The following is a 16,038-nucleotide window of genomic DNA, read 5'->3' on the forward strand; positions in this document are numbered from 1 at the left end:
GAGAAATGCACAGTGTTCAATACGCTTGACCGGATAAAATTCCATACTTTTCCACTCGCGCATATCTTGAATATGATTTCATCTTTCATGCGCGGATACGCCATGAAAAATAAAAGAGGAACAAAGAGCGAAAACCTTTAGCCGTGAGAACGAAGCCGTTTCAGTCTCGCGATGAACCGCACCACACCCTGATGCATCGTAAAGCGTTCGAGACATTCTCACTGTCGGTCCCTTTTGTACTCTTTTTTCGTTCTCTTCTATCTTTATCCGTGGCGCCTCCGTCATTTCGAATGATTCAAGACGGAACTCGTCGCGCAGGTACAAGGATCGGACCGTCCTGGCAACATTAAAAAGAACCGATACGTATCTACGTGTACTGGGCAGCCAGAAATAATCCTATTAGGTGCAAAACCACCAGCCGAAGGCGTGGGACGCAGTTTTTCACTAATTAGACATTCCACCTCGTCCATTAAACACTTTATATCCATTTAAAAGTATACACTGTATCAAAGTATACACAGTGAACAATAATTCAAAACTGTAATAACGTGGGATTCTCGATAATTACTTGATAATTATTTTGTTACATTTACAGTTACAATTATTTTGTTAAATTTAAACAATAACCATGGCACATTGGTTCATATGAAAACTAATTCAAGCTTTAATAATATTAATTAAATGAAATTTAATTAGTGAAACTCTTTAGTTGTATGTTAATTAAATGACACCAGTCAAGTACAGTATTAATTATTACATAATAGTAACAATTTCTAGTACTGCTGTAAAGCCAAAGCTACACCGCACTGCAGCTGTTATACTCACGACATTGACCTTGGCAACGAACATAGTAAAGTCATTAAGCCGGCAAGGTGGATCCTATTCTACATAACTACCTGACCCGTGCGCGTGATTCACCCTCTATATTGCTAAAGTTGGAGCATTCAGGTATAAAGTTGTGTGCGTAAAGAAAATCATCCGAACAAGCAAGATGCGGGAGGTCTCACGGGCCGATTCTTTCACAGGATTCACCGTAAATGCCCTCTTATGGTTCTACAGGGTGGCCCACGCAATCTTTGACAATCTAAATTCAAACCGTTACAGTTAAAGTTTCAAAGAATGTTTCCAATAATTGCGTAATTTTCTCAGAATTTTATAGAAAACAAAAATTGTCTGCAACGATTGCAAGATACAAAAGACACACATAAACATTTAACTTTTGCCTTGAGAATGTTAACGATTTGAAAATCATACAACAGCAACTCTAAATTTACAACATAAGGTCGTGTGAATAAAAATATCATTTCACTTTTTGAACATACAATGAAATTGAAAATTAGACAAAAATTGTCGGTTTAAGTTTTCTAGTAAAATCATAGAACACTTATTAATTCTTAATCATTCTTATGGAATGATTCAAATTTTGTATTAAATATTATCCGAATATCTCAATTACAACGTAGAGAGTGAACTACTTTGCAACACGGTAAAACGAAGATGCTACCGATATGAATAAAATTAGAAATTGACGTGTAGAGCAACTGATTCGAAACACAAAACATTGTGTAAAATAATGTTAATTTGCATATGTTAGATTTATTATTACAGATTCGCTAGCATTCTACAATCTTGCGACATTCGGTGTGCGTAAAACTGGTACCTAAAACAGATCCTCTCTGAAACCGTTCATAACTGTCGGTACTATTTGCGATAAATCGGCGTGCAGATTTCAAACAAGTAATATACGAAGATCGATAGATAGCAGGCAGTTTTTAATTATAGGCGGGCTGCGACGTACGATTCGAGAAATCAATATTTTTAGAAAGCCGGTAAACCTTTCAAAGGACTTTGATTAAAAATTCTCGAAATTCTATGAAACATAAAACACACGAGGAATTTGGCGTGGGTGAATAGCTATTTTGATTAAATTTCCATAAAAAATGCGAAAAAAAAACTTCAGACGAACAAAATTCTTCGCATCCATATCGAAATATAAAGGCAATCTTAACTTTACCAAAATAAAAGCAGTGAATCAATTTTTGACGATCTACAAAGACGAAGCTATTCAGTTATTGTCTTCCTTTTAGAGTCTGTTATAACATTACAATTTAAATAATCTTGCGGCTGCTTTTTAGCGTGAGTCTATTTAAACGCTTCATTGTGCATTATTCTAAAGCATAGGGAGCAACGAGCTCGACAATAATAATACCAACGAACAACGATGGACAATACGTTGTTCAGGATGTAGTCGTGTTGTCTTTGGTCAGAAAAAATATCGATTTCATATTCCCCCGAGGAATCGAACACTTTTTTTCCGAACGTCGCGTCACGCCATGACGCGTTCCATAAAACCGGCGTGGAATCGTAAAGTTTCCGTCGCAGAAGACACCCATCGCCCCGGTGTCCTTCCTTTTTGCTTCTCCCATGATCCTTTTGTGCTCGCCTCTAAGAGCACCTTGACCAGCCCGGGTAGCGCCATAGAAGACACTCAGGTACCAGGGAAAACCTTCTCAATGTTTTCCGCCACGATTTTTCATGATTCGTTGTTAGCAGCCTATTGTTCGCTACTTCCAGCGGGGATATACTTCTCGAACAGCCGCTTACGGATTTATCGGTTTTATTTGGTGTGCGAATGATTCGTCGGCAGAGATGCGTAAGAGGATTCAGAATGGACCTCTCTCTCTCTCTCTCTCTCTCCCTCTCTCGGCTCCACTTTATCCATCTTTTCTTTTTTTTCTTTCCCGTGCATGCTTTCAACGAGTTCTTCTTTTGTTATCTCGCGGTAAATGTGTCCATTCGGTGAATTTAAAGTTTCATCGACATACATTTTCCCATTCGATTTACTAATTATTTTTATATTTCTGTAACAATACATTCCCTTGGTTAAAGCAGCTACTTTATACATCATTTCATTTCGTGCGTAATAATTAATGCAATTACATGTGTAATGGCATAACCACATAAACACTGTACAATATTTTACATTCATTTATTCTTCATACTATTTTAAATCGCAGCTACCCAATTTTCCTATAAATGCATAAAATCCGTAAACTAGTATTTTTCATAACCGGTGTGTGAAATCAAAGTATTTTCGACAGTGACCTTACGAAGAGCGCGCGACGCCTCAAGGTAATCCAATCGTGTTGAAATAATAATTAGTATTATCACGGTTCGGTACATAGACAGTGTTGCTCACGGACACCCCAGATATTAAATTAAGGGCTCAACAAGAGTCACAAAGCCATTCTCCGTGTAATTTGTCGCTTTAAATTAAGAACATTAACGTCATTGTACTTCAATTGGAGGCTGCCGCGGACGGTTATCTCTATCCATTTACTCCATTAGGTGTGATGTACAGCACTTGACGTACGGAAGCAGATAAAACCGGAAGTGCATAAAACCGGAAGCTACATCAGCGACCCTTCTCCCTCGATTCGACAAGTGGTTACAGACGTGTAAAATGGGTTAGGATAGGGATAGGATCGTGCTGAGAGAGAGAGAGAGAGAGAGAGAGAGAGAGAGAGAGAGAGGGTGAAGAAAATAGAGAACCGTTGGCTCATTCAGGTTCCTCGCGACCAGTAATAGCACTCCAGAAATCGGTACGCGATCGGTATGGCGGATAATACCATTTACGACTCGATTTCGCAGTCTTTACGACGTCCGAACCTGTTCGTGATATGCGAACTTTCTCCATATGTGACCGTTCAATTGCGTAGCCACGCTGTGTCACAAACTATTGTATTGGACGCAAAAAGAGTTTTGGCGAGAAATGTCAGGTCCGAGGAAAACGTGAAAAACGTCTGCAAGCTTGAAAACTAAGTTTTATCATTATCTAACGAAGTTGTTTCATCATCTTATGATGATGAAACTCAAACCCATATAAACTATAAACTCAAATTACAGTATTTGTCAATGCATAAAATGAATACATACAATAGAATAAATTAAGTACCTAAATTGGTCGAAAATGAACCTACTTGTAAGTGACTACTTTAACCTTCGAATATGGAATCATTCAATAGTGCTCTGGCGTTGACATTGAGAAAGAACAATAAGGTTCATTCAACGACAAACTCATTAATACTGGTCTGCATCAATTCGAGAGTATTGTTGTCTAGAGTGAGGCATCGTCATTTTTCAGATATTCGTTTGACACGCTCGGCTAAGTTTTCTTCAAAGACTTGTGTCAGTGACCTACGTGGGAAAATGAAGACACGGGGTCAATAGGCGTGCACAATTGTAGACTAGAGCCTGAACTAGTGACTCGTCCCTTTTTATCTCTACCCAAGGAACAATGTCTTTCACGAACTTTACTATTTACTTAGTAGGGAATTGTATATGGCACTCGCCTTTTGTGCTTTGAGAGAGTCGCGCCTCACTCACCTTTTTAAGCTTTTATTTTTGGTGAACTTCGTACATCATTGCCTAAGACATTTGTAACGAATCGTGTACCCTTACATTGTCAAATACATTAATTACTATTTTCTGACGCAATTGTCAAACGTCAGAAAATTTACGCCTACAATTGAATACATATAATACCGCCCACCATAGTTGAAATTTCATTTCGAAATTTTTATTTCGTTCTACCTATAAAGGACAGCAGTATTCGCTGTGATATTTCGGAAAACATCCCCTAAAGTCACACTAACATCACGACTAATTTCATCTGGGGATGCAATGATATGGTAATGATAGCCACGCTTGCTAGGACTATATCATTTATTAAGTATAGTAGGAATCGCTAAAAAATTGTAGTAGGTACTGATTTTAACGGGATTATAATGAAATATCCTTTAAAAAATTGTACCACATTCTATCAGAGCGTTCGTTGGCGCCGTTCAAGTTTGTATTTAGTTATATCTCGTAATGCAATTTCATATGCAATTAATCAATTAAAACTCGATACAATGTAGAAGTCTTAATTGCCGATATATTCAAACTAAATGAATTGGAATGAATATTCTGCCAGTACTGCGAACGAACATTGAATTATCCCGTGACTGGTAAATAAGTAGATACGTTTAGAGAGATACAGATCTGCAATTGGTAAAGTGATAGCGATTAGCGACAGCATTTTAGAAGTAATGGCAAAATATGTATAGGTTGATTTTGGTTTTCTTGTATAATAATTTTCTAATATTATCAAAAAATTAATTATTAAATATTTTGGGACATGTGAATAAGTAGATGAAAGTAGACAATAAACAATTGATGGCTTGCGGAGCTTAATTTGGTATTCTATAAGTCTCAGTAATTCGAATAATAATATCACTAAACGATCCACAGAAAATCGAATTTTGTTTATATTTAAATCACTTGTGCTCTAAAATTTTCAATTTTCATCAATCAATTTTAACTGTTAAAATTCGCGTTCGACTATAAGATAAAAGATTTTCTCTACACTTTTATGCACATAGTCATATCTTAATTAAACGCACAAGAAAATTGCATCCTAACGGTTATATTACAGTAATAACCCAAGTATTTGAATGCTACATTCTGTTCACATAATTACATTCGTTTCCCTCCTACGAAACTATATCGGGAAGTAAAACCAAATTAATGAAACGTGGTACCATACACGTGCACTAAAGTATCCGCAATTTACTCATGAATATCTACAATACATAACAAACGTCAAAAGTTAAATAAGCAATTTCGTTTGAATTGAACCGAAGATAAGGGTTAGGAGCCCGGAGTATCAGATGACCATCATGGAAGACAGATATACCGGTCTCACGACAATTGAGGCGGGTTTTTGCAAGAAGTACTTAAATGCTATTTGATGTAATAACATTAAGTACCGTTTAGTGTAACGACACTCAAGAGCCATTAAATAAATTTCATAATTAGAATCAGTCGGGTATAATAATCAAGATGCCTAATTGATTTCGTCCAGAGGAATCGCAAACCTGTTCAATTTCTCCCGTTCGGTAACCTCGGAAACGGAAAAATCACGCCGCCGATAGATTCCGCTGGCGCGATCATTCAATCTCTCTAACTGAATAGTCTTTCGAATCCGTCACAACTATAGAATCGAATGGCCACTTACTTTTGGCAATGTTCTCCGGTGTGTTTGGCTTCACGGGTACAGTCGTGACTTTCTTGCTTTCGAAGAAAGGCTTGACGCGCTCACAGTCTGGCGCGAAATCCGCTTCGACCCACAAGTCTTCGGCGGGTCGTGTCGATCGGGACGACACGAAATCAGACCGGCTGCACAACAGTATCAGAATGGACACAGGTGCCAGGACCGCGTGACGATGTCTCCGCATTACTCTCATTTTGGTGGAATAACGTCGAACTTGGGGCCGGCTTGCGTGAACGGGCGGGATGAATCGAAGGAAAAAGGGAAACCGAGAATAAACGAGCGGCAGCGATACCGGCAAGTTCCGTAAATCGTGATTGCTGGTTGGGAGGCGGGGGTGGGTGGGGGGAGAGGAAGAAAGAGGACGGAACACGAGCAGCAGCGAGACGATTCAATTCCACCTCCTCCTCCTTCGACGCGTATTCGGCACGATCGTTCGAAGAGTCATCAACCGCCGGGACGAGACGCGGCTTCCTTCCCCTTTCCTCTCCGTTTCGCGAATCAGCCGCGCGCTGTCAAACGTCACGAGGATATGGACGACGGCGGGTGTTACTCGGTGATCTTGAGGAGCGCGAGACGTGCATTTGGTGCGATCACGATGGACGGACAGACGAGACGACGACGGTTATAGTAATCACGACATGCACTGTCGAGACTCGAGACCGCGCGCAACACCGTGTTATGGCCCGCACACATGCACACCCGCCGACCACTCTCGGTACACCACAATAATAAGCACACACATGCACGCACGTTTGATCGCACGCAAGCAAGCATGCATGCATGCACCACGCGACACGCGTTCCACGAGTATCTCGATGCGACTGAACCTGACTGAACCGAGAGCGGCTCCGCGCGTGTATTCGCGATTCGAGATTCGACCGACCGGCGCTCTCCCACTATTCGCCAGCTACCCTATCCCCTCTACTGTTCAACCTCGAATTAGTTCGAATCCAACTGCTTATCCACCACTCTGCGACTGCTTACCTTACCAAACAACAGAGCACCCTCGTGTTCCGCGGGCACGTCGTGTGTCGCCACTGATCACTGCCTCCTACACCTACAGTCAACCGCAATCACTCATTTACTTAATGAGAAATTATTATAGATATCACTCGAAACTTGATTTTTAAATTCGCAAAACTCGAAACGGAAGCTTTGTGAAATCACAAAACTCTCGAAATCCAGAAAATTTATTCTTTTCCTTTTTTTTCTAAGAAGTATCTATTTTGTCAGGAACTCAAATTTTGAAAAATTGTTATCAGAAAATCAAATTATTTATTCCATATAATTAGATGAATGTATAGCTATTTGTGAAATAGTTCCAAGTTTGAGAACTCTAAACTTTTTGATTTTCTGTTATTATTGTGTAATATGCGTATGCATAATTTCGCAAAATAAAGTGACCTCACTATTATCGGGAAGTTTCATAGTCGTTAACATTACATAACATTTAAAATGCATTTTAATTCGTGAATGTATTATGAAAGATACCTTAAAAGCTTTTATGCAAATATCAAACACGATATTAGTAATAAAGTATGAAATTTATTCATCGAAACAGATAAAATTGAAGAAATACTGTCGAAAGTAGTATAAAAAATATTTTATATACAGTCGTTTGGATAAACAATTAAATGAATGTAATTTGAGTTCTTGTTTGATTCACTTGCCACACATTTAGCGCCTCGTATTCTTCGATACAATCATTGACTTGATCAGGCTTGAATCCTTTGTTTGTGCACCTTTCTAAAATATCTGATACTTTAACAGTTTTTTTGTCACCAGCTAATTCCTTAATGAGATGGAAAATTCGGTTCATTGGATTCTGGTTTATATTCGTCGACAATATTTCAGAATAGTTAATAGAATGTTTCGACATCTCGATCAATCTATTCGCCTCTATTACATCCGCTTTTTCAACAGTATTCGTTAATCTTAAACGCGCTAATGCAGTGGATAAACGCAATAAAGCCAGTAAGTTACGTGCAGAGGTGAATGTTCTGTCCTGACTGTTGCGAGCCGCCCTTCTCATTTCCACATACGATTCTAAAAATTATTATGCATAAATAATATGGTTAACATTATTATGCAAACAATTATACTTACCAACTATATATTCTGTTAAATCTTCAGGGACAACAGGCTGCTTCGTTTTACACAAATTGATATACTTTCTAATTAAATTCATATCCAATGCTTGAGACTCCATGGGGGGCTGAATACAATGTTGATGAACATAAGTTATATGTTCCGCCATTCTGAAAAATATATTTTTGTTAAAATCAATAATTATACAAAATTCTAATTTCTTCTAATTCTTAGTTTCATTTTCTTACTTCAAATCATTGCTACGATCAGCTCGATCCTGAATTAGCCATAACAGATCAAACCGAGATAGTAAGGCAGCAGGTAACTGGATGTTCTGTTCAACTGTTCTTTTTGGATTATATCTGCCATATGCAGGATTTGCTGCAGCTAATATAGAAACTCTTGCATTTAAACGAGCTGTAATTCCCGCTTTTGCAATAGATATTGTTTGTTGTTCCATTACTTCGTGGATAGCTGTACGATCTGCATCTGCCATTTTATCAAATTCGTCAATGCAACAAACACCTTCGTCAGCTAATACCAAAGCCCCTCCTTCAAGCATCATTTGACCAGTTAAAGGATCTTTCATAACTGATGCAGTTAACCCGACTCCCGAAGAACCTCTGCCAGTTGTATATTGAGATCGTGGCGCCAATCTTGTTATAAATGAAAGCAATTGAGATTTTGCAACTCCAGGATCACCCATTAAACAAATATTAATATTTCCTGTAAATGACAAACATATTGAAGAGAAACAAACAGAAAGGAAACACTGGTGCAACTTTAATTATAAATATATCTAAAACAACCTCTGATTTTAATGTCTTCTCGATGTTTATCCGTTCCACCGACGAGAAGTAATAACAGCGCTTTTTTAACATCTTCAAGCCCATAAATTTCCGGAGCTATGGAACGAGCCAATTTTCCGTAAAAATCGTCTTCGATTAATAAAGACAATTCTTCGTCAGTCAATTCAGCAGTAGTATCATCAGCACATTGCATATTAGTGAGGCAAACGATTTTCTAAACCATGCAAAGTTTCCATGTTTACTTATTATTACATAAAAGGCTATAACGAACAATATTGCTTATATTATAAATACATACATGTGCGTCTATATAAGTTTCATTCAAAAGTGCAGCTCCAGCTCTAGCACTAAATCCAGATTTTATGATTGGTAGAAAAATACCTGTAATAAGTACATGATCTCCAGGTAAACACTTTCTTGTTGTTTCACCCCTACAATACACTGTTAAAGTACGTGGAATATGGCCCACAGGAACTTGATCACTCTATAATAATTGCTGTAATTATTATCAAATAATTAAATAGTTGATAATTAATAATAAATTTTAAATTTACATGTTCTTGTATTTTTATTTCTTGAAATTTAACAAATTTTGATCCTCTTGTTTGCATTTCTAATACACCTCCAGATTTATTTATACGACAATCATCACTGGGGCATGTTCGTATTGGCATATATTTAAGAGATTGTACCTGAAAATGTCAGTTATAGCTAAACTTTATTAAGTACTATAATACCATGAGTTTTTAACTTCTTACAGGTTGGAATGTTTCGGCACCACATTGATCACATGTATATGTAGCAACAACAAGTAAGGGCATTACGTCGCTAGATCTCGTTACTATACCTCGTACAGTAACTAGTTTTCCTATTTTATCTGCTTTAATATCCCTCACAGAATATGCTTTAGCTGCATCAAAATCTTTGAAATATACTTCACTAAAATAAAATTTAAGGAAAATATTATGAATGATATACATACATACATATTGAGATAGTATAAAAATTAATGATTAATAATAATATTACAAGCGTCTCATAAGTTCTGGTGCATATTTATTTCTTGAATCACGTTGTTCACCGAGATGTTTATTACGGCTTTCCATCAATAATCTATGTTCGATATACACATCTAAAGCATCTTTTGGTGGTACAGATTTCGTTTTGAAGTCGGGTAACATTTCTTGAACGAGCTATGTACATATAAAAATACATGTCTTAATTCATAATCAGACATGCATAATATTTGAATAGGAAATATAAACTCACATCCAAAAGTATATTTACATATCTCCGAGTATTACTTGCTATTGATTCTGCTAATTCGTCATCAAATTCATGAACATCATCTAAATCTATTGTAAGTTCCACTTGTTCACGATGGGCTATATTGGTGAGTTGGTGTTTATATTTGAATAATTTTTCACCAGTTGTTTTATCCATTACAATAAAATCCGTCAAGAAAGTTTTCAATTGTTCTAATACAATAAAGAAATATTAAGCAATATATCACACACATTACAATCTTTATAAAAAATATTACCCAGCAATTGAAATTCTTGAAATTACAATATTAAATAATACTTACCCCTAACTTTTGCATAATCCTTTGATATTTTTGATACCATTTTTGTAAAATTACTTTTAGAAATAATTAAAAATTAATATATAATCCTTCTCTTAATGAAATTAACCGACTGCACTACAATGTCAAAAACGACTGTTATTGCCAGTTATCAAGTTGTTACGTCTCAGTCTCAGTCCCGGTGTGTTTTTCCCGCCTAAACCAAACCGGAAGTTTACAGCGCATCAATAACGGGTCCTATTTCAGGCCGCAGTTTAATCCATGAGAGAAAACTAATATAGAAACTTTCTTTGCTCTGATTGGCTGATGATCCACTGCTGAGACAGAATCTACTGTGGATTGGCTGCGCAGTAAAATGATGGAAGTGTGCGCGTCAGCTTAGGGAGTAAAAAAGCGTTCAGGAGTAGGTCCCATTACTGTATGTAAACCGATAATATTGTTACCTAAAATTCAAAAATCGAAAAATAAGTATCAATGAACAATTAAATAGGTTGTCAAATTTTATCACGTCGAATTTATATGAATGTCAAAAGTATCATGAAGCAGAAACCTATATACTCCTGCACACTTCCAAGTCACAGCTCGATTTGTTAGCAAGGGTCAGCATAGAAATTTTCTTTATTCTGATTGGTTAGCAATTTTGATTGTCTCTCTCGATCAGTCTCCGTTCTCTTTTTAAAGTAACTGCGCGATAGTGGATGTGCAGTAAAATTGTAGGGATAAAAAGGTTCTCGGATTGAGAGACAATAGGAGGTTAGGATTTACATCACGTGGTTTAATCAATTTTCTAAACAACATTGAATTAAGAAAATGGGAAAAGCAAGAAAAGTAAAAGTTTCCAAAGGTGAAACAAAACAACCAAAAATAGCATTGGGGGATCAAATAGAAGACGAAAAAACAGTGAAACCAAAAAATAGGCATAAAATCAGAGCTCGAAATGACGAAGATGAACAGGTTAGATATTTATGATTTTACATAATGCAAGAAAATAATATATATAAATATTATTTTCACACTTTATTAAATATAATAACAATTGCTTTTGTATTTTAACTTAATATGTATAAGTCATATAGTAATTTTTTATTACTTTGTTTATATAATATGTAAATGTATGTTTTATAGTTTGTGGATTCTTCTCTTACAAAGAGGATTTTGTCTCAAGCTAGACGACAACAAATTGAAATAGAGGAAGAGTCTGGAATAGGAATGACAGAAAAAGCAATAAAGAAACCAACAGTGAGACTTGGTCCAGATTTGAGTGATTCAGAAGATGAAATTAGTGACAACGAGCGTGATGATTCAAAGTTTTATGAAAACATTGTACTTGATGAAGAAGATGAGCGTGCTATACAAATGTTCATGTCTAAGGATGCTGCACCAATGAGAACATTGGCTGACATAATAGTAGAAAAATTAACTGAAAAGAAAACAGAGATTGATACTCAATTTTCAGAAATAGATTCTATACAAATGCAAGAGCTAGATCCGCGAGTGAAATCAATGTATGAAGGTGTTCGAGATGTTTTAGCAAAATATCGCAGTGGAAAATTACCTAAAGCATTTAAAATTGTACCCACCCTAAGGAATTGGGAACAAATATTATACATTACTGATCCACCAAAGTGGTCAGCTGCAGCAATGTATCAGGCTACAAGAATATTTGCATCTAATCTTAAAGAAAAGATGGCGCAAAGGTTTTACAATTTAGTATTGTTACCACGAATTAGAGATGACTTAGCAGAGTATAAAAGATTAAACTTTCATCTATATCAAGCATTACGAAAGGCATTATTTAAACCTGCTGGTTTTATGAAAGGAATTTTACTACCATTATTAGAATCTGGAACTTGTACATTAAGAGAAGCTGTTATTATTGGATCTGTGATTGCTAAGAATTCAATACCAATTTTACATTCTTCTGCAGCAATATTAAAGATTGCAGAAATGGATTACACAGGAGCAAATAGTATTTTTCTAAGAATATTTTTAGATAAAAAATACGCACTTCCATACAGAGTCATAGATGGCCTTGTGTTTCATTTCTTGAGGTAACACTAGTCTGTTTTCAGTTATATAGTTATAATTATTATTGTATTTTGATAATCAATTTTTTCTCATAGGTTTAAAAGTGATCGCAGAGAATTACCAGTTTTATGGCATCAAGCATTACTAACATTTGTACAGCGTTATAAGAGTGATATCAGCTCAGAACAAAAAGAGGCTTTATTGGAATTATTAAAAAAGCAATCTCATCATTCAATCACTCCTGAAGTACGAAGAGAATTACAACATGCTAAATGTAGGGACTTAGAAATTACTGAACCTGTACCAGAACCAATGGTTTGTTGAGATGGTTTAACTTTACAAAAGTTTGTATTATAAAATATGTAAATTAATAATTACATAAAACAAAGATTCTTCTAATATACGTTTTATAAAAGGATTTATTGCTGTGTATTAAGTGTTTATAATAACAATGATAAATTAAAATTCTATGTTTATAAAATTGGTAAAAAGTTATTTTATAGAAATAAAATGTAATTAAAATAGACCTATAAACTTATATGAGATGTGGCAGCGTCTCTCGCCAGGTGATTGAGTGGCGTGCGACGCTAACTCCATACCTTTTCTTTGACCAAAATGGCTAAAAATTTTAATAGCAATTTATTCTTTTAAGTCGTATTGTATTTAATTTTAACAATTGCCCAATTGTTGAGTGTCACAGTTCGTTTATAAAAAATCTCTAAACATATTAATAGGAATAGAAATAGCTGAGATACTGAGATATCAATTTCATATGTAGGTATAAAATCTGCATCAAATCTGATCTAAAACACCGCAAAATCTATAAACGGAGCAACTACTTTTGATTTTAATACTTTCTTCAAGTTCAAATCAAATATAAAGTGGAAAACTACTTCTGATTTCTGCTTGACTACTTTCTTTAAATGAAATTGAATAATAATAAGTACTTTTTGTCCAAGCCGAAATCAACTACTTGCTTTTTTTCACTGCATTGCAATTGGTTTTTTGGAGGGGTGACATTTAACTACAAAATGAATGAAAATCACTTTTTGTTCAAATATTGTATTTCTTGATTTTATTTTAATAGTTCTCAAACTTTGTGCTTCAAGTTAACATTCAAATTTGAAAGAAGAAATCCAAAATTAAAAATAGTTAATTTTTAATGATTCTTTTTGTTAAGGATTTCGCAAAAACTGTTTTATTTTCCACAAAATGATTAAATTATGAATCTTGTTAAAATCACTTCTTTATAGGTTTATTTCCAATATTTTGTGTAGTTAAATAACATTTAGACTTAACATTAAATATACAAAAAATAACAGCCGTAATATTTAAAACTAGGTTTTGAAAAACAAACTGAGCCATTTATTTTTAAGTGATATAAATCCGACTTCTGGGAAGTTAATAATTATAATAAATAATATAAAAATATAATGATATCGGTCACAAATTGACGTGTAATAGTCAAAATATCTCTACAGTTTTATAACGGATTTATACCACTTTTACAGCAAACAGCACCTATAAAGAATAAACAGCACGTTTTTAATGTCGAGGGACATATTGGTGAATTAACATATATACTTAAGTATTCCCACATTTTTATAATTACAATATATTTTATCTATAAGTAAAATTTAAACACAATCATTGTTTAAAATAAATGCCTTCGAGATTTATATATAGAAAAATTGCAATATAAAAATGTCTACAAATAAAGTATAAAAAGATCGTTTTTCTATTCTTTAAACAGCAATTAAAAATGTGTCTAAGTTTTAACAAAGACTCTGTTCTTGGATAACAATTATTACAGTTCCCTATGATAAATCATATATACACATTACAGTACACAAAATTTCAAATTTGTAATGTTTACTTTTTACAGTTGTTTATACTTTATTTCTTTTTAAAGAAACTGGTAATACTTTTAGATCCAGCTGCTGCCTTTTGTCTGGCTAATTCCTTTTTACCGATAGTAGATTTTTGGATCTATAATTATTTAATAACACGCATATATATATATATATATATATATATGTATATATATATATAGTATAAATAAATATTCATATTTATGAAAAGAATTACCTTTTCTGGTTTGGATAGGTCAGCAGCTTTTGGTTTTAATATTGATTCATTTTCAGTTGTATCTTTCTTCAACCTCTTTTCTTCGCTATCATTAGGACTGGTTAACTTTCGCTTCTTATTTTCTGTTTCATCTGATATATTTAAGTGCTGCGCTAACTTTTTAGATAAGTCTTCTGACAGATACTCCGATACTATACCATGAGCATACCTTAAATATTCTAAAAGGATCAATTATTACACATATTAGTTACAATTACATTCAGTAATTATTAGATAATTAATACAGTATAGAACATATGAAATATAAATTATTACCTGCTTCTGAGCCACTTTCAAGTTTAATACTTTTAACATAAGTAGCACTAATAGCACCTTGTGATACATGAATACCTTTTTGTTTTAATACATCGATTACTCTTTCCACCTTTTTCTGTAGCCAGGTCAATGTCTTTTCTTCATTAAACTTATAAGCTTGCAATGATTCATCTCCTTTGCGATCAGCAACTAACGATAATTTTAAATTCTGACACTGAGATAGACGAGATGTCTCTGGAAAATCTTCGTCCCATAGACATTGATCAAAAGGTTGTGCTTGTTGAGTCTATAAGTGTAGAATTGTAAATAAATTAATACTCAAGGTTACTACTATGTTTAAATTAGTTGTTCATTGTAGTCAAATATGTGGTCGATTAAAAATTTATTATGAATTTACCTTTCGTAAATATGGCAATACTAAAAAGATTGGATCAATAGGGGTGGATAAATGCATTTTCCCATCGGACTTTACATTATCATCAATAAACCATGATCTCTTGTTCTCGTCAAATGTTAAAACTTCTTGCACTGTCGTATTGCCTGGACTAAACACGAACATAGCAGGTTGATTTGTAGCTGGATGCCTCAATTTAATCACATCAGGTATGCCTCCATCTGTATTACTCAAACCATCACCTATAACATTTTCATTAATTTTATTGAAAGGAAATATATTAAATGCACTTAAACAGGCAAAATTTATCACAACTGTTAAAGAAGTCTTGGAAAATACCGGTAAATATGTGAACAATGCGACAAACACATAACATAAAAATTCGAAAGCACAAATGATTGTTATTAACTTAAACACCTTTCATTAGGAAAACCCATGTATTTGTTCCTGGATATGAGTTAGTTGTTTTGACGCACTTTTTTGGTGATGCTTTGGTACGCGGCATATTTACGCGCGTTTTACACGATCGATAATACGTTAGGTTATTTACTTATCTATACAATTTTCACCATGTATTAATACGTATATATAAAACAAATTTAGAAATCAGCCATTTTTGGTAAAAGAACCAGCGTTT

General features: G+C 34.7%; 4 protein-coding genes across 4 annotated transcripts in view; 1 reads left to right on the plus strand and 3 right to left on the minus strand.

Annotated features, from left to right (window-relative positions):
* The window catches only part of Dally (division abnormally delayed protein), a 187,525-nt gene extending 180,580 nt beyond the window's left edge, over window positions 1–6,945 (minus strand). The window contains exon 1 of the mRNA XM_078185960.1: window positions 6,059–6,945. Within this exon, the coding sequence (XP_078042086.1) occupies window positions 6,059–6,287 (229 nt within the window). The 5' untranslated portion in view covers window positions 6,288–6,945. The remainder of the gene's footprint in view (window positions 1–6,058) is intronic.
* A 735-nt stretch (window positions 6,946–7,680) lies between these two features.
* Mcm7 (minichromosome maintenance 7) lies at window positions 7,681–10,805 on the minus strand. The gene is made up of 10 exons (XM_078185948.1): window positions 10,580–10,805; window positions 10,261–10,469; window positions 10,021–10,184; window positions 9,750–9,930; window positions 9,546–9,683; window positions 9,290–9,475; window positions 8,992–9,205; window positions 8,431–8,908; window positions 8,201–8,352; window positions 7,681–8,140 (listed from the first exon to the last, which is right to left on the minus strand). The coding sequence occupies exons 1-10, from the start codon at window positions 10,617–10,619 to the stop codon at window positions 7,725–7,727; spliced, it is 2,178 nt and encodes a 725-aa protein (XP_078042074.1). The 5' UTR covers window positions 10,620–10,805; the 3' UTR covers window positions 7,681–7,724.
* A 448-nt stretch (window positions 10,806–11,253) lies between these two features.
* Bys (Bystin) lies at window positions 11,254–13,041 on the plus strand. Its single transcript, XM_078179918.1, has 3 exons — window positions 11,254–11,530; window positions 11,702–12,627; window positions 12,700–13,041. Exons 1-3 carry the CDS (start codon window positions 11,387–11,389, stop codon window positions 12,926–12,928), a joined length of 1,299 nt encoding a protein of 432 aa, XP_078036044.1. The 5' UTR covers window positions 11,254–11,386; the 3' UTR covers window positions 12,929–13,041.
* A 579-nt stretch (window positions 13,042–13,620) lies between these two features.
* LOC144469523 (ribonuclease H2 subunit B) lies at window positions 13,621–16,032 on the minus strand. Its single transcript, XM_078179929.1, has 5 exons — window positions 15,819–16,032; window positions 15,405–15,643; window positions 15,008–15,293; window positions 14,693–14,910; window positions 13,621–14,593 (listed from the first exon to the last, which is right to left on the minus strand). Exons 1-5 carry the CDS (start codon window positions 15,904–15,906, stop codon window positions 14,501–14,503), a joined length of 924 nt encoding a protein of 307 aa, XP_078036055.1. The 5' UTR covers window positions 15,907–16,032; the 3' UTR covers window positions 13,621–14,500.
* Between the last annotated feature and the right edge of the window lie 6 nt (window positions 16,033–16,038).

Source organism: Augochlora pura, chromosome 1 (genome assembly GCF_028453695.1).
Source record: "Augochlora pura isolate Apur16 chromosome 1, APUR_v2.2.1, whole genome shotgun sequence".
NCBI lineage: Eukaryota > Metazoa > Arthropoda > Insecta > Hymenoptera > Halictidae > Augochlora > Augochlora pura.

Bases quoted from the DNA above. Each gene is read 5' to 3' on its own strand.
- Bys (XM_078179918.1), top strand. From the start codon at position 11,387: ATGGGAAAAGCAAGAAAAGTAAAAGTTTCCAAAGGTGAAACAAAACAA. The intron at 11,531-11,701 runs GTTAGATATTTA...TATGTTTTATAG, and splicing joins GAAATGACGAAGATGAACAG to TTTGTGGATTCTTCTCTTAC. The intron at 12,628-12,699 runs GTAACACTAGTC...TTTTTCTCATAG, and splicing joins CTTGTGTTTCATTTCTTGAG to GTTTAAAAGTGATCGCAGAG.
- LOC144469523 (XM_078179929.1), bottom strand. From the start codon at position 15,906: ATGCCGCGTACCAAAGCATCACCAAAAAAGTGCGTCAAAACAACTAAC. The intron at 15,644-15,818 runs GTGTTTAAGTTA...AAAATGTTATAG, and splicing joins ATGGGTTTTCCTAATGAAAG to GTGATGGTTTGAGTAATACA. The intron at 14,911-15,007 runs GTAATAATTTAT...TGATCCTTTTAG, and splicing joins TGAAAGTGGCTCAGAAGCAG to AATATTTAAGGTATGCTCAT.
- Mcm7 (XM_078185948.1), bottom strand. From the start codon at position 10,619: ATGGTATCAAAAATATCAAAGGATTATGCAAAAGTTAGGG. The intron at 9,476-9,545 runs GTAAATTTAAAA...CAATTATTATAG, and splicing joins AAATAAAAATACAAGAACAT to AGTGATCAAGTTCCTGTGGG. The intron at 8,141-8,200 runs GTAAGTATAATT...AATAATTTTTAG, and splicing joins TTTAACAGAATATATAGTTG to AATCGTATGTGGAAATGAGA.